General features: G+C 47.2%; 1 protein-coding gene and 1 long non-coding RNA gene across 3 annotated transcripts in view; one reads left to right on the forward strand and one right to left on the reverse strand.

Annotated features, from left to right (window-relative positions):
• Nucleotides 1–23,476, forward strand: part of LOC139788936 (dihydropyrimidinase-related protein 2) — a 48,609-nt gene extending 25,133 nt beyond the window's left edge. For both annotated transcript variants that reach the window (XM_071729327.1, XM_071729326.1), the window contains exons 4-14: nucleotides 3,764–3,928; nucleotides 5,104–5,165; nucleotides 6,128–6,208; nucleotides 7,821–7,889; nucleotides 11,356–11,476; nucleotides 14,649–14,805; nucleotides 14,968–15,109; nucleotides 15,301–15,471; nucleotides 18,202–18,381; nucleotides 19,819–19,984; nucleotides 20,626–23,476. In XM_071729327.1, coding sequence (XP_071585428.1) covers nucleotides 3,764–3,928; nucleotides 5,104–5,165; nucleotides 6,128–6,208; nucleotides 7,821–7,889; nucleotides 11,356–11,476; nucleotides 14,649–14,805; nucleotides 14,968–15,109; nucleotides 15,301–15,471; nucleotides 18,202–18,381; nucleotides 19,819–19,984; nucleotides 20,626–20,717 — 1,406 coding nt within the window. In that variant the 3' untranslated portion in view covers nucleotides 20,718–23,476. The remainder of the gene's footprint in view (nucleotides 1–3,763; nucleotides 3,929–5,103; nucleotides 5,166–6,127; nucleotides 6,209–7,820; nucleotides 7,890–11,355; nucleotides 11,477–14,648; nucleotides 14,806–14,967; nucleotides 15,110–15,300; nucleotides 15,472–18,201; nucleotides 18,382–19,818; nucleotides 19,985–20,625) is intronic.
• Nucleotides 23,477–24,368: 892 nt separating this feature from the next.
• Nucleotides 24,369–25,713, reverse strand: LOC139788804 (uncharacterized). The gene is made up of 3 exons (XR_011722943.1): nucleotides 25,570–25,713; nucleotides 24,899–25,288; nucleotides 24,369–24,582 (listed from the first exon to the last, which is right to left on the reverse strand). It is a non-coding gene; the product is annotated as an uncharacterized lncRNA (long non-coding RNA).

Below are 25,713 nucleotides of genomic sequence, written 5' to 3' on the forward strand. Positions count from 1 at the left end.
TGTTTAAAGTGTGCTGTGTGCAGCTGGAGGGTTGGTCTGGTTTTGCTGTGAGAAGGAGCTGAATGAAGAAGAAGAAGGGCAATGCTTAAAGCCAGCACTGCCCAGTTGTGTGGTTGGTAAATGCTCCTACTTGATAAACTGATGCTCTCACTCCTACCCCACTTAGATTTTGGTCATGCTTATGTTAAAACAATACTGCTTTATCTTGCCCCATGCTTGGGAAGTTCTCTTTAAATCAGTTCCCCCAAGTTTTTGCCTTTCCCTTGTTTCCCAGCAGGTCCCTGGTGCACTGGTTGTTATCTTTCCCCCACAGCACTCAGCCATTTCAGCTCCCAGGACACACAACATTGCAGTGTGGCTTCAGGCCAGCTCTGGTGTATTAAAGCCACACAGATAAGCTAACAGTGGTTGGTGGTGTTGTCTCACTTCAGCTTATTGTCTGCCTTTAATCTTCAGCTGATTAATCTGTCTGAGGAGGAGGGAAGGAAGGGTCATGAGTGAGAGAAGCAGAAAACCAGCCAGGGATGATGGATGGGAAATACTTGGAAGTAAGAGCAGATGCACCTTGTAAGCAATGTGGAACTGTTTGTAATGACAGGAGAGGAAAAGCAGGCACACCAGGGGTAATTAAGTCTTAGTGGTTGTGGCTGGAACAGTCGTGGCTTGCTGGGTACACAGGTGCTTGGATCCCACTGCCTTCCAGAGGGAGAGGAATGCTCTGTTTGTCTGGGAAAAAGATAAACAGACTATGGAGTAATTTTGGAATCTTGTCAGTGTCTTACCAAGGGAAAATGAGATGATTTGTAAAATACTAAACCCTTTTTTTCATTTGTTTTTAAAAGGCAGTTACTTTGGTGATGTAAAGCAGCTTGCTTGTTTCTAAGCTATAGACTGTTGCATTCTGTTATCTGCATCTCAGAAGCTTTAAAGATGAATCTACACAATGTTCTTGGTTCATAGCTGAGAAACCACTGTAATCCTAACCTTGGCTTTGCCATTTAACTTTTTGAGAGTGGGTGTCAAATGGAGAGATTAGGATTAGGTCTGGAATTTACTGTGATTCAGGGAGCCACTACTTAATTCCTCCTTTTAAGGCCTCAGTACTGATGAAGTGACACTTAAAACTTCTTTTCCTTTTCTCATTTTTCCCCCCTTCCTTTTGTTTCTGTTTTGGAGCAAGCTCTGAGCTTCAATTGAGCTGGCAACTTCCTTTTCAGACCTCAGCAGCTGACATCACTTGTGCAGCAATAATCAACAACAGGAAGAAAACATCTGGGCTTAGAGGCAAGAAGAGATCAAGGCTGTAGTCTGGAGAATAAAGGGGTGACAACAGTCTATGTTGCAACAGTTTATTGTGAGTCCATCCTGCAGACATGAGGCCACTGCAGTGGCTTTAGGATTTGAGCATTCCTGCTTCCCAAGATGAAGGGATGAAAGATGGGACAGTAAACTGTTGGATTCCCCAGAGAGCAGTGGTTCAGGGAGGTCAGAGCTGCACACTGCTTTTTGCCTGGGAAGCCTCCAGGGTGATCTCCAAGGCTGGGGTTGCTGTGTGCTCCAGAAGCCCTTGTGTCCCTGGGCCTGTGGGGGATCATACCCAAGGGTCATCTTGGGAAGCCAGGGCTGTGGGAACTTTCATCAGCTGCTTTGCACTGATCTGAAGCACAGGGACCTTAAAGAAAAAGGTTTTTGTTTCACTCTGAGCTCTTCAGCTGTGTCTGAGGATTGGAAGAACTTCCACTGAGCTGTGTGTGGGTGCTTTCTGTCCATACCAATAGGCAGGAGTAGTTGCAGTGCTCAGTTCTTTTAACATCAGGCAAAAAACCAAAATTAACCAGTCTTGACTGTCCTCCTTTAAAAGATCTGGGCTCATTCTTGCTTATTTGGGGTCTAGCTAGTATGTTTTCACTGGAAAAACCCCACCTCAGTAACAACAAAACCCCATAAAACCCCATCCCTTTCATGAGCCTGAGCATGTAGGGCTGGAAGCCATGGCCATGCCATAGAGTTGGCCTCTTCTGTTGTAAGAAGGGATGGCAAAATTGAGGAGGCATTTGTGTTTGTGTCTGAATTATCTCTACACTGGAGTTACATCCAGCTTCCTCGTGTCTTACATGCAGCATCCACTGCTCCTGCTGCCTCATCTGCTTCAGCACAGCATCCTTCCTGCTCCAGGATGTTGTGTGTGTGCTCTACCACACTGCTCCTTCACAGAGTCCCTCTGGACCAGTTAAATCCCAGGCTTATTACTGTGCCCATCTGATGCTCTCAGGCCCTTGGTGATTCTTGGGGTGCCCTGTGCAGGGACAGGAGTTGGATTTGATGATCCTGATGATCCTGATTCCAACTCAGCAGATTCCATGATCCTCTGATTCAGACCTTCTTCTTGCTGACTCCTTCCAGATGAATACAAGACTGATATTTGCCTGGCAGAGAGCTGCTGTGGAAACTGGTTTGATGGGGATGATGGGTGATTTGGCTCTCAAGGAGCTCAAGGGAGCTTGGGTTGTTCAGGAGAGCTGTGTGGCTTTTACATGGGTCAAGAGCTCCCTGTGTAAATCCAGGTCTGCCTGGATCCCAAGCAGTAAATCCAGGCTGCTGTCTGGGGAGGGGTCAAGCAAAGCTTTGAGCTTCACCAAGAGTGAGCAGGACCCAAGGACTTTGTCTCTTATCTCAGCTGTGATTTAGAGCCAGCTGCTGAGCTGATGGCAGCCCAGATACTCACAAGTAAAGTTAAAAATAAACTGCTTGAATTTCTCCACTGATAATTGAAGCAACTTTTAATTTTTGTGTGTGGTTTGATGTAGAATGAAGCCAGGGCTCCCTCCTCCTCCTGTGCCTGCCCAGTTTGTGACCCCTGAAGACCCACAGACCTTTCCTACTCTCACAGCAGTTCAGTTTCTGAGATGCTGACTTGCTTCTTTTATTTCAGTGTGTCAAGCACAGATCTTAGAGATCCCATGCATTCTAATAAAAACTTGAATGCTATCCCAATTATTGGGAGGGACACTAAACCTTCAGATCCAAAACCTTTTGTTACTCTTGGAGGCTGTTCTGCACCTCTGGCACTGCTGGGGTGTCCTGTGACCCCAGTTGTGGCTGGACCTGTTGTGTAAGGCTAGAACTGGGAGATCCTCAGCCTGAGCAGAGGCCAGAGGAGAGCAGAACCATCTTGTTTGCAGGAGGTGTCTCCAGCCAGGACAGGCTCTTGGTTCTGCAGCTTCCAGGCTCTAATTTGGGATGCGTGGGGCACCTCTGATCCATGCCTGGGGTTCATGCCTGCAGCAATACATCCCTGCACTCTTTGGGTGCTTTTTTAGCATCTTCAGAGGCACAGCCAAAGGGGCTGCTTGAACATGAGGTGCTGAGTGCTGGGAGCTGCTGAGTGCTGCTCCCAGGGGATCTTGCCTGTGTCATTGTTTGTTTGTCACCAAACAGGGGAGTGGTGTTGATGGAGCTCTCTGCAGCAGTTTGTGTTTGCTGCCCCAGGATTTCATTAGCTCCATTCACAACCAATTGCAGTAAACAGGCTGAAGCAATTGAACTGTTTCCTTCAGCTTCTGCTTCCTAATCAGCTTCCTGGCTGCATTCTCAGATGTGGAGCTGCAGAAACTAATTCTTTGAAACTCAGATATTTTTAAGCAGAAGAGGATGGCTTTTTTTTTTTTTTTGCTACAGCTTCTCCAAAGCATGCTTTGTACCTTGGACATCCAGGAAAGCTGCTGCACCCATGGTTTACCAGTGCTTTGATTGTCTTTCCCAGTTGATCACGTGGTTCCTGAGCCAGGGACCAGTTTGCTGACTGCATTTGACCAGTGGAGAGAATGGGCAGACAGCAAATCCTGCTGTGACTACTCCCTGCACGTGGATATCACTGAGTGGCATAAAGGTGTCCAGGAGGAGATGGAAGCTCTGGTTAAAGATCATGGTAAGCTCAGTTATTGATAGCTCAGGGAAGCCTTTTTTGGGACTGGCTGCCCTATTTTTTTAGGACTGGTTCTTGTGAAATTTCTTACTCTTGCATTGCAGTAAAGCTGTTCTGGGCCTTGGCCCATTCTGGCTTCTTGTGAAGGTTGAGACAGTCTCTAAACCCTAACCCCAACCCTTGTGAAGGTTGAGACAGTCCCTAACCCTAATCCTAACCAACCCCAATCCTTATGAAGGCTGAGACAGTCCCTGAGGTGTAGTCCCTGAGAGTGTTGATTTGCAGAGGGTGAATCTCTTGCTGCAGGGGAGCTCAGTGGAGGTCCTTTGATTTTTACTCTTGCAGGTAAGGGAAATCTTTGACCATTAAACTGTTGAAAACAAGGAAAGAATCAGGCCCAGGAGAAATGGTCCAAGCCTGGTTGCTAAAACTGGAGAAGAGCTGAACAAAATGATCTCATGGTTTTTCCCCCTCTAATTTCCTTGACGTTTCACCCTTAGGCTAGATTAATTTTCCATCCTGTTTGTAGTTTGAAAAAAACAACCTTTTCCATCCTAACCAGTGCTTTCCCACACGTGCTGGGTAAGAGCTTTTACTGGTTCAGAAGGCAGGAGGAGGAAAGCTGATTTAGGAGCACTCCCTGTGCCTGGTCAAGATGGAACACAGCATGGAAGAGGGTCTGCTTCCAGACACAGATTTCCCAGTGCTCCCACAGGAGGGAGTGGGGGGGATCAGGCATCCAGGCCCAGTCTCTGCTTTTGTTTGTGATGCATTTTGCTTTTTTTTTTTTTTTTTTTTTTTCACTCAGCCTCCTACAGTGCTGAATCCACAGAATTATTCTAACTCCAAAGTTAAGTGGAAGCCTAGGGGTTTAGCTGTCCCCACGGCTGGAGTGCAGGCTCCTCTCTTCTCATCAGTTGTGTTAATAGATGCCACATGGCTGAGGAGATCCTGGCTTTATGCTGGGCTCTCTGGAGAGTCTGTGTCTGTGTGTGCACACATGTGTGTACACATTTCAGAGCAGATTAAAGCCATTTATTTGTCTACCCATCATTACTGCTTGCTGGGGGGGTGGTGAAAAGCTTCCTTCTCTCTAGGAGCAGCAGAGTGCTTTGTAGCTTTTATCTGTGCTTGCAGTTTGGATGTCAGAGGTAATTTCTTTGCTCTTTTTCTACCAGGTGTGAACTCCTTCTTGGTGTACATGGCTTTCAAAGATCGTTTTCAGCTCAGTGATTCCCAGGTAGGCTGAATGTTCAGATGCTTCTGTGCATTAGTGGTGTATAAGGGTTTAAATCCAACACACTGGGATCTGACATTCTCTTCTGGTTTCAGTCTTTGTGTGCATAACAGTACCCAGAGGTCTGGTTTGACCATAATTCTTTTTAATAAAAAAAACCCACCACAATGACAGCCCCTGGAAGACTTGGCTGGGGAAAGCAATGGCAAAACCCTCATTTTGAGAGATCTAAGGTTTTAGTCCTGCTCCTTTGGTGTGGAATCAGTGGCAGTTTTATAAATTGCTGCTTTATTCCTGGGCTCAGGGCAGGCAGTGAGATCTCTGGCTTAACTATTCCATGTGTTTAGAAGCTGAAGCTGATCTTGGTCCAAAAGTGGGGTTCTGGCTTTAGTGTTAGAATCCCTGGGACTGTAAAAGGATTTGCCCTCCTGTCTGCTCTTCTGGTGGAGATAGATTTAATTATTGAGATGTACAGTTTATATTTCTGACTGTGGTGGGAGGAGAGGAATGCCTGGGAGTCATTTGGAGCAGTGTGGGAGGCAGTGGTGTATGGCAGTTATCTCTAATGACTCTGAAAGCATTTTAATGACCATTGATGGAGCCAGCATCACTTGTGTGGGACTCAACCTGAGTCCTCCCAAACTGCTGCTGGGGTGGGAAATCACCACTGCTCCTGTCCCAGGCAGTGAGAGGGCTGGGGGTAGTGTGAAAATCAAATGTGAGGCATTTTTTTCGTGCCTGGCACTAGGAAATGAAGGCATGAAACAAGTACAGCTCTGTGAGCTCCTTAAAATCATTCCATATCCCTGCTATATCAGTGACATCCAACTGTCCAGGTGGGAGATAGGAAAATGAATCAGATCTATTCAGAAAATTGCATTTTATATTTATGAACACATTCCTATTCTGCAAAATCTTATGTGTAGACTCTGGATATACTGGGATGTGTGTTTTTTCTCTTCCAGATATATGAGGTCCTGAGTGTAATCCGGGATATTGGGGCAACAGCTCAAGTGCATGCTGAGAATGGTGACATCATTGCTGAGGTATGTTCTGTTTATTCTCTGGATTATTAACTTCAAAATGCTGGGAGGGATTTAAACTCTTAATCCCTTCTTTGCAAACAGCAAACCAAGACTTTAAAAAGCATGGCATAGCTGTACAATCATAGAATCATAGAATCCTAGGGGTTGGAAGGGACCTGGAAAGATCATCTAGTCCAACCCCCCCTGCCAGAGCAGGGCCCCCTAGAGTACATCCCCTAGGAACGTGTCCAGGTGGGTTTTGAATGTCTCCAGTGAAGGAGACTCCACAACCCCCCTGGGCAGCCTGTTCCAGGGCTCTGTCACCCTTACAGTAAAAAAATTTTTTCTGATATTCAACTTGAACCTCCTATGCTCCAATTTACACCCATTACCCCTTGTCCTATCACTGGTCACCACTGAGAAAAGCCTAACTCCATCTCCCTGACACTCACCCCTTACATATTTGAAAACATTGATGAGGTCACCCCTCAGTCTCCTTTTCTCCAAACTAAAGAGACCCAGCTCCCTCAGCCTTTCCTCATAAGGGAGATGTTCCACTCCCTTAATCATCTCAGTAGCTCTGTGCTGGACTCTTTCAAGCACTTCCCTGTCCTTCTTGAACTGAGGGGCCCAGAACTGGACACAATACTCCAGGTGTGGCCTCACCAATGCAGAATAGAGGGGGAGGAGAACCTCTCTTGACCTACTAACCACACCCTTTCTAATGCACCCCAGGATGCCATTGGCCTTCTTGGCCACAAGGGCACATTGCTGGCTCATGGGCATCTTCTTGTCTACCAGGACCCCCAGGTCTCTTTCCCCTACACTGCTCTCCAGCAGCTCAGCCCCCAACCTATACTGGGACATCGTGTTGTTCTTCCCCAAATGCAAAACTCTACACTTCCCCTTGTTGAATAGGAAGGATGGGAGCATCCAGTCTTATCCCCTTTGTTGCTACTCAAAAAGCAGGGTTTGGTGGCAGCTTTCAGTTTGTGGTGGAGCTCTGCCAGCCCTGCTTTCCTTCCCATCAGTGAAATACTGAGTGACTGTCACTGTGTACTCTAAAATTTTCTGCAGTAACTAAGAATTTTCTGCAGTACCACATAGTACCTGGGATGCTGATGTTTGGGATGTGTCCATCTTTTCAACAGCAGCAAAGAAGAAATGTTAGTAATGTGTTTAGATTTAATCTCATTTCCAGCTCATTTTATACATCATGTCTCAAGCATGGAAAACTTGGTGTTGCAGAGGATTTCTGCATTGTCTGACTGGGGAAGAGCTGCCTGCAGTTGCAGGATGATTTTTTTCATGAAACACAGTTTTGCCTCATTTTATGGATGCAAATAAGTAGTGAATGTTGAGGGGCTATGAACCCTGTGTGAAGCAAATCAAAATAAGAGGTTTCCCCAACCTCCTGTGAACAAATCAGCAAAGGTTTTGTGAGCTCTGGTTATTCTCAAGAAGGGAAGTTGGACAGGAGGTTGTAGGACTGGTTGTAAAGCCCCATGTGGTTATTAGCTAGCACAGATCCCTTGGATCTCACTGGTACCTCTCTCAAGCACTGTTTGCTGCAAAAAAAAAACCCAAAACATGTTTTAAATCTTTTTTCTGCTCTTTTTACTCACTGCCTTAGGAGCAGCAAAGGATTCTGGAACTGGGAATCACAGGCCCTGAAGGGCATGTGTTGAGCAGACCTGAGGAGGTGAGAATTTTATTCCCTTTGCATTTACACCCCTAATTTAGAACATTTCTGCATTTCCATTGGGTACTTCCTACAGGGATGAATGTGGCCAGAAACACAACTTCATCCTGGCTGTAAACATTATTGCTGCATGGGGTAAAGGAAGAGGCTAAGAGACTTCCAGGGACTAACTAGTCCCTGATAGAGACTATAATTATATAATTAAGACAGTCTATAAGGGCTCTGGTTTAGGCACTTGCCTGGCTTCCATTACCGTGATACTTTGTCATTTGATGAACATTTTACTGATGGATTTTTTAACACCAAGGGACTGAGTGGTTTGCTGAATGCACAGGAAGTGTGTACCAGAGAAGGAAGCTAATTCTCAGATCTTAGCCCAGCATTAAATATAGTTAACTTTCATGATTTCTCTGGGGTCAAGCACCCCAGTCCCTCTCACTTCCTCTGAAGTCTTTCAAATAAATCTCAAGAGTAAGAAAGAATCTTAAAGCTTTGCTTTTCAGATTGGTTCCCATTGCATTCTCCATTTCCAGGTTTTCAGTATCTCTAAGCTGGACATCTCACTGGCATTCTGGGTTTGTGAAGTCCATCTGCTATGTACTTTTTGCAGTTCCTTTTGTTCCTCCAAGCTGCCTGGGCTTTGCTGACTGCCAGATGTGGCAGCTGGAAGCTGGATGTCTGAGATCATCCACACGTGCCCCTCATGCTCTGTCTCTATTTCCTCCCCTTGGTTCAGACAAGCAGCATCCAGAGACAATTCAGGAGGAATATAAATCATCCAGTTCCTTCATGCAAAAGAGGGGGAAAAAAAATGCTCAACCTGGGCAGTATGTGAATCCTCACAGAACTTGTGTTTGACTCCAGGAGCTGGGAAGTTTTGCTTCCTGCAAGTTGGGAGCAAAGGCTTGGATTGAGCTTTCCACCCACCCACTGCTCCATGACTTTTTTTTACATATTTTTTTGCCTTGCATCAGGAGATTGGGAACAGATGCTGCCATGACACTTGGGGCTCATCTGTGGAGCACCCCTGAGCTTCTGTGGACTTCAAAGGAAAGCTACTCCTTACCTTAAAGGATCTGGCCATCCAACTAGCCAAGTCTTCAAAGCTCATCCTCAGTGGAGCAGAAGCTTTACAGTGAGAGCTGTGTGGTTCCCTGGCTTGGTTGGGTTTCACATCTGTGCAGCTCTTTTCCAGGGCAGCAGGGAAGGCTGCCTGAGGACACGTGGCTGCCTCAAATGAGGATCAGTAAATCCTCTTCCCAGTCTCCCTGGGCAGCCTCTGTGCAGCTGAACTCAGCTGTGCTGGCTGCTCAGAGTGGAAACCTTTGGTCCAAAATTCTCCTCCTTGAAAGTCATAGGAAACAGAGCAGGAAATGATGTCAGTCTGGTTCCCTCCCCTCCTTTTTTTTTTTCCAAGGCAGGAGTGTAACTGTGTTTTTGGAAACATACAACTCCCTTTGAGCTGGCTGATAATAAAGGCCAGATTCTGAGGCTGGCAGCAGATCTGTAATTCCTGGTGACTTGAGTAGGAGTGGATGTTTCTTGGCATCCCACTGGGCTGCTGTTAACACTGGAATTGGCTTTTCACATTGCTCCTATGGAAGGTGAAGCCTGTCCTAAGGACTTTATGGTGGTTGTCATCTTACTGAGGAGCTGCTTAATTCAGCTCCTACCTCCATCTACAGCAAACTAACAGGAGCTGTTGAACAGATCTAAAATATTTATTAATCAAAACTCAGGTCAGTGAGATGTACATCAGAGTGGAACATTCAGGGTCTGGCCACGTGCATTTGTGTCTCAGTGTGTGCATCTTCTGAATTCCCAGGCTGAGCAGAAGGCATGAATTTAGGCTTAAGTTTCACTGCTGACTCCATGGGTTTAAGTTTTTCACCTCAGTAACCAGGGCTGGGCCAAGGTGATGGTATTCAACATGTTCTAGCCAGCAAAGGGAGCCCTAATCAAGACCCACCCCTCCATCCCAAGTCATCATCACCATCCCTTTCTGGAAAACTCTCCTCTTTGTAGCTCAAATCATTCTGTGATGACTTTTGGAGTCAGCCATCATTTTTTGTTTTGATTTTAGCCACAAAAACGCTGAAGGCACAAGCAGTCCAAGTGCTCCAGGAAATGTCTGTCTTTTTTTCCAATAGAACTGCTGTGCTAGGGCTTCCAATGCATACTGATAATTGCAAACATTCCCCTTTGGAATAGTCATTGGGTTATTGTTATGTGCCTGTCACCATAGCATCTGGGCACAAGGCATGGATTCAGCAGCCTTGTTCTCTTCTGTATGGAAAATATTCTCATCCTGCTTAGCAGTTGCTCAAATGCCTTTTGGTCAAAAGTCCAGAGATGTCCATTGTTTTATCCCTGTTTTGCAGGTGGGGAAACTGAGGCACAGGGTGGAAAGGTGACTTCCAAGTGACATGAGCTGCGTGCAGCTGCTTTAAATGGTTGTTTGCAAACTGATGCCATAGCCTGGCAGCATTGGCCCTCTCCTTGTCTCTCAGGAGGGACAAGTTTGCTTTTCCTGGCTCTTCCTTTCAGCCTCTTTCTTCTCTGCAAAGTGCTTCTGGCTGTGGCAAACTTGAGTCAAATGTCCCACAATAAACACCCCTCTTTGCAGCCTTCTCCAAAAAATGTCCCCTGCTGTACATCCCCCTGCCTGGGAAGGGTTAGTCCCAAGCCCTGGTGGGGTGACAGGTGAGGGCTTTAACCTTTTTGGGGACAGTGACCAACCTGCTGGCTCTGGGGGAATGGTTTCTGGGTAAGAACTCCCAGCTGTCCAGCTACAATCACAGTGGTGTTCAGGTGGTGGCTTTGTCAGTGCCAAGAGGCACAGTGAGCATCACCCTGCTGTTAAATCTGTCAGGGTGCTTTGATGTGATCTGTAAAAACCTGCAGAGTGATAGGGTCCATCCCTAGGCTGTTGTTATGCAGTGACCCTTGGTCTTGCTGCAAGAAAAAGGAGCTGATTTATGGGGTGGCTCACACCCTGTCAGATCCAAAGCCAGATATTGTAGTGGAGGGTACAATTTAGGAGGCTTGTTTGCAAACGTGGCTTCCCAGAGAATGTGGCTGCAGCATCTCTGCCATGTGGGCTGGAACACAAATAGTTTGGTTGAGTCAATGTTTAGTTGCTTGTTTTTCTCTAGGTTACAGAAGGGGCTTAATCATTCTGACCTTGAGCACCTGGAGTGTTATTTTAGGACTCAGTCTGCTTGCAAAGAAACTTGGAAGCAGCCTGGGAGAAAAGGTGGTAATGAGAGGGGACCATGGCTTGATGTCATCTGAATTATTCTCATTGCACTCTGTTTTTCTGGCTCAGAATGGCAGAGGTGGAAAATCTCATCTCAGCCTTGCACACCCTGCTCTCCCACGAAAGCAGAAGCTGTGACCCTCAGAAGGTGGATGGGATGTGGGACATGGGGGATGTTATTAATTTCCTGCTGCCTGTGTTTCTCAGGTGGAGGCAGAGGCTGTGAACAGGGCAATAACCATTGCCAACCAAACCAACTGTCCCCTTTATATCACCAAGGTGATGAGCAAAAGTGCAGCTGATGTCATTGCTCAAGCCAGGAAAAAGGGTAAGTTATTTCCCTTGGATGGAAGCATCCTATTAGCTCATGCAGTTCAACCCTTTGCCAACATCAGCTTCATCCCTACAGGAAGGGTTTATTTTTCCAGTGTTATTGTCCAGGCTTTTTTTCAGAAGATTCCCAAACAAGTACTGCCTCATCTCTCACAGACATTCAGGGGTCATCCCAGTGCCAGGATCCATTTTTCCTGGTGAGCTTAGAACCCCTCTCCTCACACTGATCCTATCCCATTGAGCCACGTGCCTTCATGTTGTCACAGAGTAATTCCACACTGTCTCCATTTAATGAATATTCCTGAAGGCTGCAGGCTGTGTCCTCCTTCCAGCTGCTGTGGTCTTTCCTTGGTGCTTTCTTCTGAGCTGCTTCTCGAGGTCAGAAGTGATTCCAGGAGTCCTGATGGAGGTTTCTGACTCACAAGCCCTCTTGGATTTAGTTGGAGCAGCCAAAGAAGTTATTGATCCAGCTATCCACTGAGCTTCTTGCTTGGGAAACATGCTCCTCATGTGCTGTGCCTCACAGCCTGGCTTCCCAACAGGAACTGGGATCAGTAGTCAGGCTGGGAATCACAGTTGCCTCTGATAACTCTGCCTGAGAATGCTGCAAGAAGCAGGACTTGGACCTGCCATGGATGCTGCTTCCTTGTGTCTCCTCTCTCAATCCAAGGTCTGGGAGGGAGCTGAGCTCCTCTCAGGGATGAAGGAGCTTCTCCTGAGTCCTGACCCTGCTGTCTTGCCCCCAGGGAACAGGGGTTGCACAGCACAGTGAGTGCCCATCTCCCTGCTTTATTCTGTGACTAAACCCTTCATTTCTATTTAAAGCAGCTCTGGGTGGGTGAGTAAGCAGGAGGGATGATTTTCCCCCTTCTTTCCTCAGAAGGGTTGAATTTAATTTTATGCAGTCTAAAGAAGCCTGAATGAATACCCAAATGACATCACCTTCCATCTGGGTATTTAGTGTGAGAAGAGCCCACTTCCTACTGCAGCAAACAGATATGTGTTTGTGAATTGGCTCAGAAGTATTTTGGTCCCATGATTCCTGTGAAGTGAATTGAGAGTTGGTGAGGAGAACTGATTTCCAAGGCATCTCTTTGTTTTGTGGAAGCAGCTCAAAATGTTTGGGATAAACCTCCTTCTCCTAACATTAGTGGAGATGATGCTGAAGTGAGCTGTGCTGAGATGCAGAAGTGGCTGTGTGTTGCATTACCCCAAAAAACAACTTGGTGTGGCTGCACAAATCAATCCCTTCAGCCAGGGAAGCATCCTTCCTTTTTCCAGGTAAAATAGTGAGACATTTGCACTGCAGAGATGCAGCATCACCAAAAACACCCTCTTGCTCTGCTCACTGTCCTGTGACCATGAGCTGGCACAGAGGTAGGAGCACTGGGATGAGGGACCATACACTTGGAGTAGCCATAAAACACAGCCATGACCTTGGATGTTGCCCTGCCTGTGAAAGCTGCTGGGATTATCCCAGAGGAACCATCCACAGAACTCCCTGTCCCTCCTGACTCAATTAGTATATGCAGTTTTTGTTCAAATTGTGTTTTCTCCTTATAAGGAAAATTTGAGGTATAAATGACACACCATGCTCTGTTCCTTTATCTGAATAATTCAATTTAAATGGTGTGCAGTCACCCAACTGGGTAACCAGGAGGGCCACACACACTGGTCTTGCCCTCCCAAGAAACAGAGGAAAGTAACTGAAAACTATCCAAGGCAAAACCAGAGCAGAACTGATTTGCTAAAGAGAAAAGAAAAGTATGTTATTTAAAGCCAGATGTTCCCAGTGGCATTTCTATGGAAGAGATTCCCTGCAGTCTCTGTCATTGGCAGACCTGGGAGCTCAGCACAGAACAATCCTCCCAATGTATTGTCCCACCACAGGCCTCCCATTAAAAGTCAGTGTGTGTTTTGCCTGGTTCTGATTTCCTAACCCTGTTTGTGGCAAGTGATGTCAGATGGGCTCTCCCTCTGCTGGTGGATCCCCTCTGACAAGGGCTGGTCCTACACCTCCTCTTTCAGTGTGGTCCTGGAAGCAGCATGAAGCCAGTTAATGCACTTTCCCAGTTAATGCACCTTCCCAGTTAATGCACTTTCCCAGTTAATGCACTTTCCCAGTTAATGCCTCTCCCAGTTAATGTCTTGCCCAGTTAATGCACTTTCCCAGCTAGCTGGAGAGCCCATGGGCAGAACAAAAGCCCCAACACTACCTGAAAGATCTTGGGTCTGTACTCTGCATGGTGAGGTGTGAAAGACCCTGCTGACCAGTTCTGGGGTTGCCTTTGCCAGTCTTTTCAGGTGGAAGTCTTTAGGGTTAGTATTTTATCTACCCACATCTTTTCCACATGCAGTGCCTGGGTTCAGATACAGATGGGTAGGGATTTAGAGAGATTTTAGGAAGGTTTCATTTGGTGAGCAGATCTCTGGGGCTACCAGCTTGCACTGCTTTTGAAGATGCAGCATCTCCCATCTGCTTGGCATGCAGTGTTGCTGGTGCATTCCAGATTGCAAAGTGTCCTGGCCTTAAGGATCTGCTCTTCCTTCATGTGGTTCCAGAAATGTTGATGAAGAGGAAGGGTGGATTGGTGGTTAATACACTGGACTGAGAGGCAGAAGATCCAGTTTCATTTCCTAGCTCTGCCAGATTCTCCGTGTGCCCCTGGGGGAGTCACTCACTTGCCCTGAGCTGCATTTGGGAACCAGAAGCACCAATATTTCCTCTCTAGGCAGGAAATTTTCTGACAGGAGCTGTCACTTACCTGTGCACAAGAAACCCAACCTTGTTAGATCTTTAATAAAAATGCCACAGGTACTTTTTTCCTCATTTTCTTTCTTCCACATCCCTTCTGGATTAGACTGGATCTCCTCACACTTACAGTTCCCTTCAGCCTCTTCAACAAGGTTCTTGGCCCAGGATACAGTGGTTTCAGAGGAACACTGAACAGGCCAGGAGCTCAGTGGTGGCTGCTCCTCTGGTTATGCAGGCCAGGGAATTCTGTTCAATATTGTGTCTCTGATCCCATGCTGAAGAGGGAGAACCAAGCAGCCCTGCAGTGTCTGATGCTGCTGTAACCTATCCAACCTGTCATTTTTCTGAAAGATGCTGGATATGGATGTTCCTTGGTGGTCACAGTGGATTTGCCTCTGTTCCTGTCCTGTAGGCACTGTGGTGTATGGAGAGCCCATCACAGCCAGCTTGGGCACTGATGGATCTCATTATTGGAGCAAGAACTGGGCTAAGGCAGCAGCTTTTGTTACTTCCCCACCACTGAGTCCTGACCCAACCACTCCTGATTTTCTCAACTCACTACTGTCCTGGTGAGTAGGGCTCTTTGTGTTCATACAGCATGTGCTCTGTCATGAGATAAGTGGGTGATGAAAATAATGGCTGTTGTTGCCAGCAAGAAAAAGGTTGTTCCACTTTTACGAGTAAACCTCTGACAATAAAATATCTTAAATACCTATTATTCTGTTTTCTAGTGGAGACCTGCAAGTTACTGGCAGTGCCCACTGCACCTTCAACACTGCTCAGAAAGCTGTTGGGAAGGACAATTTTACCCTGATCCCTGAAGGAACCAATGGGACTGAGGAGAGGATGTCCATCATCTGGGATAAGGCTGTGGTATGTCATGTGGCTTAGGCAGCAACCAGACACTGAGAGCTAAAGAGCTGCAGCACTTTGCTGTTATCTCCTTCCACTTGGGATTTTTGACCCCGTGGGACAGGAACTGGGAATCTGCTGTGCTGTCAGCTCTTTGCTTTTCAGAGTGGTCCCCACCTGGCTAATGCAGTGGCTTCTTTGTCTGTCCCCAGGTGACTGGGAAGATGGATGAGAACCAGTTTGTGGCTGTGACCAGCACAAATGCAGCCAAAATCTTCAACCTGTACCCGCGGAAGGGCCGCATCGCAGTGGGCTCGGATGCTGACCTGGTTATCTGGGACCCTGACAGTGTCAAGACAATCTCTGCCAAGACTCATAACATAGTAAGGATGTTTTCTATGAGCTGCTGCTCATTTCCTCCTCTCTCCCTTCAATGCCAGACTCTGCTGCCAAGAACCAGAGCTGATGATAATTCAGCTTTGTTTTCTCCATGCCCCAAGCCCTCTCTGGTCTTTAACCCCGTGCAGCTCCGTTGTGTGAGCAGAAGGGAAGATGACTGAGTCCAAATCTGAAATCACATGAATACCCAGACATTCCCCTTGTAGCAAAGAGCTTGTCTGCTCGTTCTGAATGTTGAATGCTTGGATCTGAGCACACAGAAAGCTCTTTAAATCTTCTAAAATATCAAAAGGCCTCTTATCACAATGTATAATTTGTGATCTTCTGGCTTCCTAGCAGTGGGGATGTGAACTGCCCCTTTTGCCAGGGTCAGTGAAGCTTGTCAGCTTCTGGACTAGCTGGAGAACTGATCCAGATCAATAAGTCTGAATGGATTTGCACCACACACTGATTTGGCACGTGTGTGCAGTCAAACATGATTTTACTGGTGTTAATCCCTGTGTTGGCACGGGGAGGCACAAGACAGCTTGCAGAGTAACCAGTCCTTCCCCCTGTTTCTTTCTTGTGGCCCTCTTAGAGGGCTTGTCTGTGGCCACAGCTGTGTCCCATGTCCTATACCTGGTTCCTGCAGTGAAAAACCTGTCTCACCCTGTGGGAAACTGCCCAATGGTCCCAGTGCAGAGGTCTGGTTGGAGTTTCCCTGTGACATTTGAGCACTATCTGAGAGAAAGCAACCACTGTTTGCATTTGTTGACGATTTGTTTCACTGCTGGCTATGAACCTATGGAATGTTTCCCTGGAAAAAACTCCTTGTTCTTTTTTCCGTGAATGCTTTCATTCACTCTGGAGCTGAAGGAGCAAAATTTTCTTCCACACTTGGATCCCTGGGCACATTCACAAAGAAACTTTTTTAAAGGTTTGGTTCACTTCCTTTTGACTTCACTCTGTGTCAGAATTGGTCTCAGATGGCCTGGATCCATCCTGCCTGTGATGAGACTTCTAAGAGAGGCATCCAGACCCAAAGTCTGATCACTTCAGTCACCTTAGAGGTGCTTCCAAACTCATCACACCTCCAGTCTGGGGAGGAATGATTTAGAGCCCAGGGACATATTGCTGTTAGGTGCCAAATTTACTGATCTAAACCTGGGTTTGTACTTCTGAGAACCTCAGAGAGCTGGGAGTAGCTTCCTGGACAGAGTATTTGAAGTCATTGCCATGTAGTGGCTGCTCTCTTTAGGTTATTAATTCCAAACACAAAATGCAGAGGTTTTATCTTTTATGGTTATACTTCAGTCCAATTAGGATTGGTTCTGTGACTGTGCCATAAACCTGAAGGAAAACCAGATCCCCTGTGATCATTCAGAAAAGCTTTGGAGGCTCAGGAGTGGTCTGAACTCTTGCCCTGAAATTCTTGCACCGTGTGAGAGGCCTCAGCACTCCGTGATCAGCTGCTGCCAAAAGCTGCATCTTTAAGTTCAAATGGGGTGCTAAGACTCTGGAGGATACCAGAGGCTCTTGTTTTCAAGTGGTTTGTTTAGAGCTTGTCTAAGAAATGGCAGCTTTTATACTTACATGTCCAGCTTTAGCCTCTTCCCCTCTCTCCTGCCATCCCGTGTTATACCTGGCATCACACCTGCTGGGGTTTTTGTGTCTCTTGCTCTGTGTGTGCCTTGTGTTAGAGGAGAAATGGATACAAGTGATGCCATCAGAGCCAAGGCATCCTTTGGTCAAGGAGAAAACAAAAGCCCTTTTGAAAGTCAGGCAGAACAGTTGGTGCGACACGAGGAGACGTGGTGATTATGTGGCATCAGAGGATTGTTACATTTTTAAATGCTGGAGCAATATAGGGACATTTTCCAAGAATTCACACTGCTTTTGCCACTGTCTGGCAAGGAAATACTGGGAGTTAGAGAGGGAGAGAATGTTGTTCTTGGAACCAGCCTAATTCATAAGCTTCTAACCAAACCTCCTCCTTTGCCACCACAACTTTTTTTCAGCCTGGACCCTTCTCAGTGTCAGTTTAACCACAATTTGTAATTGTAACTCTGCAGCCAAGCCTACCCCTTCTTACAACACACTTCAAGAGCAAACTCCCTTGTTAACTCAGTAAAAAAGACCTGAATTTGTCTCAGAGATCATTAGAGTAACCCTCCCCTGACAACATGGCTGTGGTGCATCTCATTGCAGGATGCTTCATGGCTGGGACATCTCCCAGAGATTCCTTTAAAACTTGTGTTTTTTCCCTGGTGTAATGTTTCCAATCCTGTTAATTGAAGATGAGCAATCCCATTAAAGTAAAACAAGATTGTGCTGGTCCCTGACCCATCAATCAAAACAGTGGTTTGAAGGACAGCTTTTCAAAATGATTGTTATTTTTAGTATGAAACTCAGATAAAACTTTATTTGACTCCAGAATCCTTCACAATTCAGAACAGGTAGGTGCTGAAATGCATTTTAACAAGGAGGCTTTGAGGTGTTGTAATTTGAAAGTGTGTTTCATCTTGTTACAGTGGAAATTTTACATAAGTAAATCCTTAATAACTTTTGCTTGGTAATAAAGACCACCAGCCTCTCTCAGGTTAAATGCTGTTGAGTTTGCTTCCATCTGTCCTTAAAATCCTGGCACTTTGCACGACTGGTGGTTGTAATCACAGCACTGCAGGCTTTGCAGGGATGGATCTGTTTGCCTAACATTGTCTTTTTGTTTGTTCCAGTCCCTGGAGTACAATATCTTTGAGGGCATGGAGTGCCGTGGGTCTCCCCTGGTGGTGATCAGCCAGGGGAAGATTGTGCTGGAGGATGGGAATCTTCATGTCACTGAGGGCTCTGGGAGGTACATTCCCAGGAAACCCTTCCCTGACTTCGTGTACAAACGCATCAAAGCAAGGAGCAGGGTGAGTAGGAATGGTTGGATGCACATTTGTTCTCTCCCTGAAACTCCTGAGTGAAAGTGGGTGGAAAACAGATGCTGTCCCCTGGCTCACAGACACACAGTTCTGCAAGAAAAAAAAAAACCAAAAAAAACCCCATTCCCTGGATAGGGGCCATATTTATCTCATTCCTCTTTCATTTTTGTTATTTGCTTGAGTCATTACAGGAATATGCTTTGGCTTCAGCATGGATTTTCTGCAAATTTATTTTTCTGCTCTTTAATTCTATTCTGTCTTGGGACACCTTGATGGACCCTGGGCCAGGAACTGCCTGGTTTGGACATGAATCAAGCTACAAATAACCCAGCAGGTTTCTCCTGCCACAGAAGTACCAAGAGGAGTTATTGATAGTGTTTCTATGTCAAACCTGTCAGCAAAGATTTAGATTTCTAATTTATTGTTATGGATAATTTATGCTGCTTTCCCTTCTGTCAGATAGGATCAGATGCTCTTGTCTGGTGACTAGTGAGTCACAGGCACAGCCTACTGACTGTTTAAAAGTGAGAATGTTCTATTTTTAAGAGGCTAAAATTGTTGGGAAAGAGTTTTTGTAAGATACACACATTCAGTACAGAAACTGCCCTTTGATATGCCTTTAGTTGGTAAAAACTGGCAGAGAAGATGACACTGAACTGAGCTGCAACTTCACTGTTGAGAATTGCAGATGTTTATTTCTGGATTTATTTCTGGTTTACTTTTGAGGAGAAAAGTATGTTGATGTTTGAAGTGTTGCCCTCTCCTGGACAAAACCAGAGCTGTGTTAGTCCTGCTGACCATAAATAATCATCATATTCCTTGCAAGTGATCTTTCCTTAATTGTTCTTTTGAAGAAATAGCAAGTCATCAAAATGATGTCAAGTAATTTAACACTGCAGAGAAGGTATCCGTGGTTTCTGTCCTGTTCTCATCTCCCCCAGAAATATGTGTCTGACCTATAAATCCAATTGGACAGTATCTCAACTGGAATAATTGCATTTAACCCACTCTAAACCCAAGCTGTCCATGTGAAGCTGGCCTGGCTCCTCTCCCTGCAGCTCTGCCTCTGCCTCAGCACTGCTTTGCTTTTTGGGGATGAGTAAGAAGTTTCATTTGAGACTTGTCAGAAGCCTTTAATACGAGAGCAGGTAGGCTGAGATCATTAAAGGACAGAACTTGCTGTGCAGGGGACAGACTCACACCAGGCAGCTCCTGCTGGAGCTGCAGCAGCCCAGAGCACATTTCTTTTATTTGTGCTGCTTCAGAGCCAGCGGGGAGGAGACGATGCGCGACTTCAAATCCTCTTACTAAACACAAACCTTCAAGCGTGTGCCTTTGGCTTAGCAACAGCTGGCCAGCTGTTTTCTAGGGCTGTTTTTTAGGGCTGTTTTGATGCTGAGGGCTGCTTGCTTCTGTGTCCTGCAGCTGGCTGAGCTGCGGGGTGTGCCTCGAGGCCTCTACGATGGACCCGTCTGCGAGGTGTCGGTGACGCCCAAGACCGTCACGCCAGCATCTTCAGCCAAGACATCTCCTGCCAAGCAGCAGGCTCCACCCGTGAGGAACCTGCACCAGTCTGGATTCAGCTTGTCTGGTAGATATTTTTATGAGGCTAAATTATTTATCGCTTTAAAATCAATTTTATATTACATATTCTATTCTTTATCTTCCCATCCTCGGAATTAATTCCACCGATACGTGAAGGCAGAGAGAAGGAGACTGATGTGCTGTGAGCTTGGAGGTTATTTCATGCTTTAGAAAGGAAGAGGAGCAGTGTGTGAGCTGTCATAAAGCCCTGCTGTGGCACGAGTGCTGAATATCCCATTGCACTCTGGGCTGGGTGTCTGAGGAGGGCAGGTGGCACCAGCTTCAGCAGAGCTTTGCCAGCTGAGCCCAGCTGTGCCTCTGGTATGTGGCAGATTTGATTTCTGCTGGTTCCTGCAGTAAGGGAAAGCCATGAAAAGGCTCAGCAAGGGAAAAAAAACCATGTGTGCAGGGCTGGGTGGCTCAGTGCTGGGATCTCAGAGCAGAAAGGGCTTCAGCAGAAGTAAGGAGGCCACGAAGGGCTTCACCCCCACAGAGGATGCATTTTGGTGTACACCAGTGGCCTGAGAGGACTCGATGGCTTTCAGTGCAACCATCTTCTCCCTCCTCCTTTCTCCTACAACTCCTTCATCCCAAACCCTCTCTCTGGGACCTAACCCAGGGGCCCTGACATTGTTCTCTCTCCTGCAGGGGCACAGATTGATGACAACATCCCCCGCCGCACCACCCAGCGCATCGTGGCACCTCCGGGTGGCCGTGCCAACATCACCAGCTTGGGCTAAGGAGCCCCCCCCCTTCTGTGCCCACCCAGTGGGGCAGGGACAGGGGCACCTGGAGACCCTTTTTGATTCTTTTAGAGCCTGTGACAGTTACTGCGGGCAGCCAGAGAGGGGGGGCTGAAGTAAGGCAGTCCCCTCAGATTCCCTCCTCATCTTCACCGACCCCTCTCACTTCCCCACTCAGCCCCTACACATTTAAAGAAATAAACCCTGTTTTGACACCTCTGACATGCAAAAAGCTTATGTAAAGAGGATGTTTGAGATATGATGTGGCCTCTGTCCCATTCAGCATCTTTCTTTTAATAAAGGAAGGATAAAGTGAATTTCCCGGGAGCTGCCTTTAAGACACACACACAAAAAAAAAGGAATAAATAAATAAGAAATGTAAAAAAAATAGCTTTTTTTTTTTTTTTTTTTTAAATTGTCAAGCAGAAGAGTAGTTCAAGGGTTTTAAACTGGATATTCTGTAGTGTTCTGTGTTCCAGCAGAATAGCTAGGCAAGCACAGAGGGAGAGGAATCCCCAGCCTGTCTGTAACCATTCCCCAGCACTGCCTTGGAGGTGACTGAGTAGCTGTCTGCTGCTGAGAGGGAGACAGGACCCAGCACTAGGAATTGACAAAGCATCACACCCAGCCACTGGGTAAGCTAGAATCACTGGGGACTTTGGTTCTGTTGGTTTCTGTTGGTTCTGTTCTTCATTTATTTTTCCTTCTGGATATTGCTGCAAATTAGGTCCTCGAGGAAATTTTTTTTTTTTTTTTCTTTATGTTTGTGTGTGTTTTTAATATGTTTGTATCATTGTGTTTACGAAGCCTTATCTGAGAACTGGGGGATGATCTCCCTGTTCTTCCCAGTCCTTCCCAAAGCTCATGCAAGTCACCACCTCCTGCCAGTGTCACTGCCACTGCCACCCTGGTATTCCAGGGATCCCTAGGTTGCATCACTCCAGCCAAGGCTTGCCATTGTAGGAGGTCGTGGAACAGGTTCATAAACTTTGATCTGCACTTGGGTCTTAAGCTGGTGCAAATGAAGGGGCTGGATACCAGCTGGAGAGCTGGGATGGGGTCTTTTGAGAAGTTTCTAGCAGTCAGTTTGTCTTCTGTTCCTGGGAGTGGAAATCAATAAGCAGGGGGGACATGGGCAAAGAGCAAGGTGTTGCTTGAAGGATTTTTGTAGCAGCCACATTTCCCCTTCCTGGCCATCAGGGAGTGGTTATTTAAAACTTTATGGGAGTTTATCTTCAGGGCTCATCAAAAGGCTGGTCAGCTGAGTGTGTGCCTGAGCATCTGTGGCAATTCCAACTGGACTCCAGATGCTGTTGTAACTGGAAGCCTCAGAGCAGCTCAGTGGGTCACCAGCAGCTGAGAATCTCTCCTGCACAGTGTGAATTTCAGTCACTCATTCCTTCAGGAATCTGCCTCTGTGCACATATTAATGAGAGAGCCTCGTGGTCCCCACCCTCCCTCAGATGCCTCAGATTTGAGGCCATGAGTGGTCCTTGAGTGAATTTAGGAGCCTCAGCTTTTGTGGCAGTCAGCAGGATGTGGGCATTTAAGCATCTTCTGGGACTGAAGGTCTCTTAGCACTAGAGGCTCACAGAGGCTTTCAGGACATGGAGAATAGAGCTGCACCAGTAGGGTCCCTCTCAGAGTGAGCTGGAGGGCTTGGTGGTCCTGAGGATGTGGCCTGGCTCAGCACAGAGCTGTTCTTCTCAGAGTGAACACACTGTTACCTCCACTGGTGGGGTGCCCTGGCACTTGGCTGCATCTTCTGCTTTCCCTTCTATTTGTACTTTGCCATTGATCTTGGTTTTTTTCCATCTTTGTGAGTATTTTCTTAAATGGAGTTTACAGGTTCTTTTAGGGGGAAAAAACTATAGTCTGAAGGCTTTTAAGAAAGGACTAAATTTGTTGTTAGGAAGTGTCCATGCTGGGATTTGCAGAGGATCTGGAAGCTACGTAGGTACCCAAACACTCCCAGCTTCAGCACCTCATTCCTTTAGGTCCCTTTGAAAGGAAAAGTTAAAAAAAAACCTTGCCATACTCATCCATGCATTTTGCATTTAGGTTTTTAACTCTTGGGTCTTTTAGTTTTGCATTAAAGAGTTTGCACTTTGTTTGTTAATTAATCCGTGAACGTAATATATATATTGCAGCTGTTTTCACTTGTTTTTCACCTGTATGTTAAAATCAATTTGGACGAGTTGGGGAGAAAAAAAAAAAAGGCAGAGCAGTTTCAGTTCTGTGAAACACCTGCGGCTCTTCAGTATTCACTTAAGTCTTCCTTTTTTTTTTTTTCCTTCACTGACTCATGATGACTTTTTAGGTTTAATTTGTTCTTCAAAAGGAAAAAAAAAAAAAATCACAAAAAAAGATTTTTGCAGGCTGTGTAAGCATGTTTTTTTCCTGTGAGAGCTCGTCTGCTTTGTGTCTGTTTAATGAATGTCATATGTAAATGCTTAAAAGAAAAGATGATGACTTAATTAATGAATTAACCGCAGTGACTTGAAGCTCTAAAAATAAAGTAGGATTTAATACTAGCTGGATTTAACCCTTGGATTTGTGATTGTGAACCATGAGTGGAGGAGCTGTAAGTGCTAAAGCTGATCATTTGTGTAGGCAAAAAGAAGTACTGATATTGACCATTGTCTCAATGGCAAAAAAACCCCCACCCCAATCCCAAGTCTTGTGTTTTATTCCCTGAGAACTCTGTGTTATATTACCATGGGAACTCCTAATAAAGACAAGATGTTGTTGTTTCACTAGGTGCATCTGTGTCTCGGGGTGATACGTGTTGTGTGTAACTGGGAGCCTTGGCTGGTGCCTTCCCTGGATAAAAACTCAGCTGTGAGATCCCTGCTGGTGTAGGGGGGAGTTGGTCCTGTGTAGGAGTGAGGTGTGCAGGAGCCAGGATTCCTCAGAAGGTGGTGATGCTGAAGTGCAATATTCTTAGAGAAAAGGAAGCCTCTTCTCAGGGCTGTTGCCTGCTGAAGGTTGGCAAAGCTGAGACATTTGCCTGGAAATTCCTCTGCATTGCAGAGCCCCCTGGTGAAATGCCAGCAAACAAAACTAAAACTGTGGGCAGTAGCCCTCAGGCCTCCAGGGTGCTTCTGTTTGGACCCCAATCAACAGGGATGGAGGGGAAGGGAAAGTACAGCTGGAAGTAGGAGCCACCCCCAGATAACTGAGTGGGGAGTGGTAGAGAAGGCTGGCAAAATGCCAGTGAAACTTTCAGTGGTGGTGGTTGGGTTTTACTGTGAGGAGGAGGGATGGCAGGAGGTGGTGGAAAGGGCTCAGAAAGAGCCAGCATGGATTTCAGCTTGCTCAGCCCCTTGGCTGCTGCATCCCTGCATCCACAAGCTCAACCCACCCACCCCAAATCTGAGCACAGCAGCTGACTTTGCAAAGCTCTATAGCTCATGTTCCTCACCTGAACAAACCCAAAGAGAAGGAGGAATTGGGGCTGAGTTTGAGGCAGTTTGTGGGGGTTATCAGAGCTGAGGACAACGGGGCTTGAATTATTGCTTAGTGGAAGAGTGTTGGGGACAATCATTCAGGAATTAATCACAGGGAGAAGAGGTTTTTAAACAAATTCATCACACCAAAGCAAAGGGGTGAAAGGAGGAGAAGGTTTAATGCTTTTTTCAACCCTGCAGAAAGTCCCAGCTGGCTGCTGCTCTCCCTGCTGGCTTGGAGGAACTTGCAGCACTGGGTCAGGATGCCCGTGAAACTGAGCCGTGCTGCTGCCACCAGCAAGGGTTCCACATGGCAGGACTGTCCCAGTGTCCCACGCTGAGTGAGGATGCTGACAAGTTCCAGGGAAACATTCCCCATCTTCCGCTCCTCCTGGCAGCTGCCAAACAAAGCCCTGAAAGCAAGAAAGCAGCGCTGGGGTGAACTGGAGCTTTTGAAAGCCTGAGCCCTTCTCCCCTCTGCCTCCTTGCACCCCCCAGCACCAGCGTGGGCACTGGCAGCAGCCGTGGGAAGGAAAACTTCTCCCCTGGCTCCTGGTGCAAGCCAGGAGCACGCCGGAGGTGGCCGGATGCTTGGGGACAGCGGGACGCAGAGAAGAGTGGCACAGGGGGTGACCCAAGGTGGCTGCTGCTCAGGGGGGACAGCCCAAAGAAGGGGACACCTGGTTGTCACCTGGGGCCAGGCTGTGCAGAGGGATGGGATGAGCTGACCTGCGGGGGTGATGGTGTCTGCTCAGCAGGCTCGGGGTGCTGCCTGTGGGAAGGAGGCCGTGGCACCGGGCTGCTGCTTCCAGCTTGGTTCCAGCTTGGCCCCGGGAGCCCTTCCCCCCCCCCTCGGGCTCTTCGGGTCAGGAGGGCTCTCAGTGACATCTTCCCACCTCCACCTTCAGCACTGGCACCTTCAGTCCCACGCTGCTGCTGTCCCCTGCTCTGGTGACGTGGGGCACATGGGGCAGCCCTTGCCCAGCCCAGGCCCTGGCACCTGGGGCTTGTCCTCACCAGGATCTCTCCAACCCTCCACGTCTCCTGGTTCTTCATCACTCTCTTCAGCTTCCTCCAGCCCAGGAATTTCGCAGAGGTGAGGAGGGCTCTGCCAGAGGCCTGCAAAGCAGCACAGGGTAGGAGCTGACACCACAGCTGGGAGAAGGAGACCTCTCACCCCCCTCCTCTGATCAAGGCTGCAAAGTGTCCCCAGCTACTGCTGGGAAGAGGCAGCTGGGGACAGAGCCTGAAGGGGGGGATTCAGTGCCCGAGGCAGCGACCCAGGGCAGCCACCAGCTGCCAGCCAGCAGGAGAGAGATGGGCAAGAGCTGCTGAGCTGCTGCCAGGGCTGGGGCAGAGGGAAGGGCAAAGCTCTGAAGGGTCAGCTCTGGAGTCTGTACCTCGGCCACGCTCTCGTCACTCATCCGAAGGAAGAGTGAGATCAGGGTCCTCCGCACCAGCTCCTCCACCTCTTTCTTGTCCTTCCTCACCATCACCACCAACAGCTCTCTGAAGAGGATGATGGAGAGCTCTCTCACCTGGCT

The sequence above is a fragment of the Heliangelus exortis genome, chromosome 30 (assembly GCF_036169615.1).
Source record: "Heliangelus exortis chromosome 30, bHelExo1.hap1, whole genome shotgun sequence".
NCBI classification, from domain to species: domain Eukaryota; kingdom Metazoa; phylum Chordata; class Aves; order Apodiformes; family Trochilidae; genus Heliangelus; species Heliangelus exortis.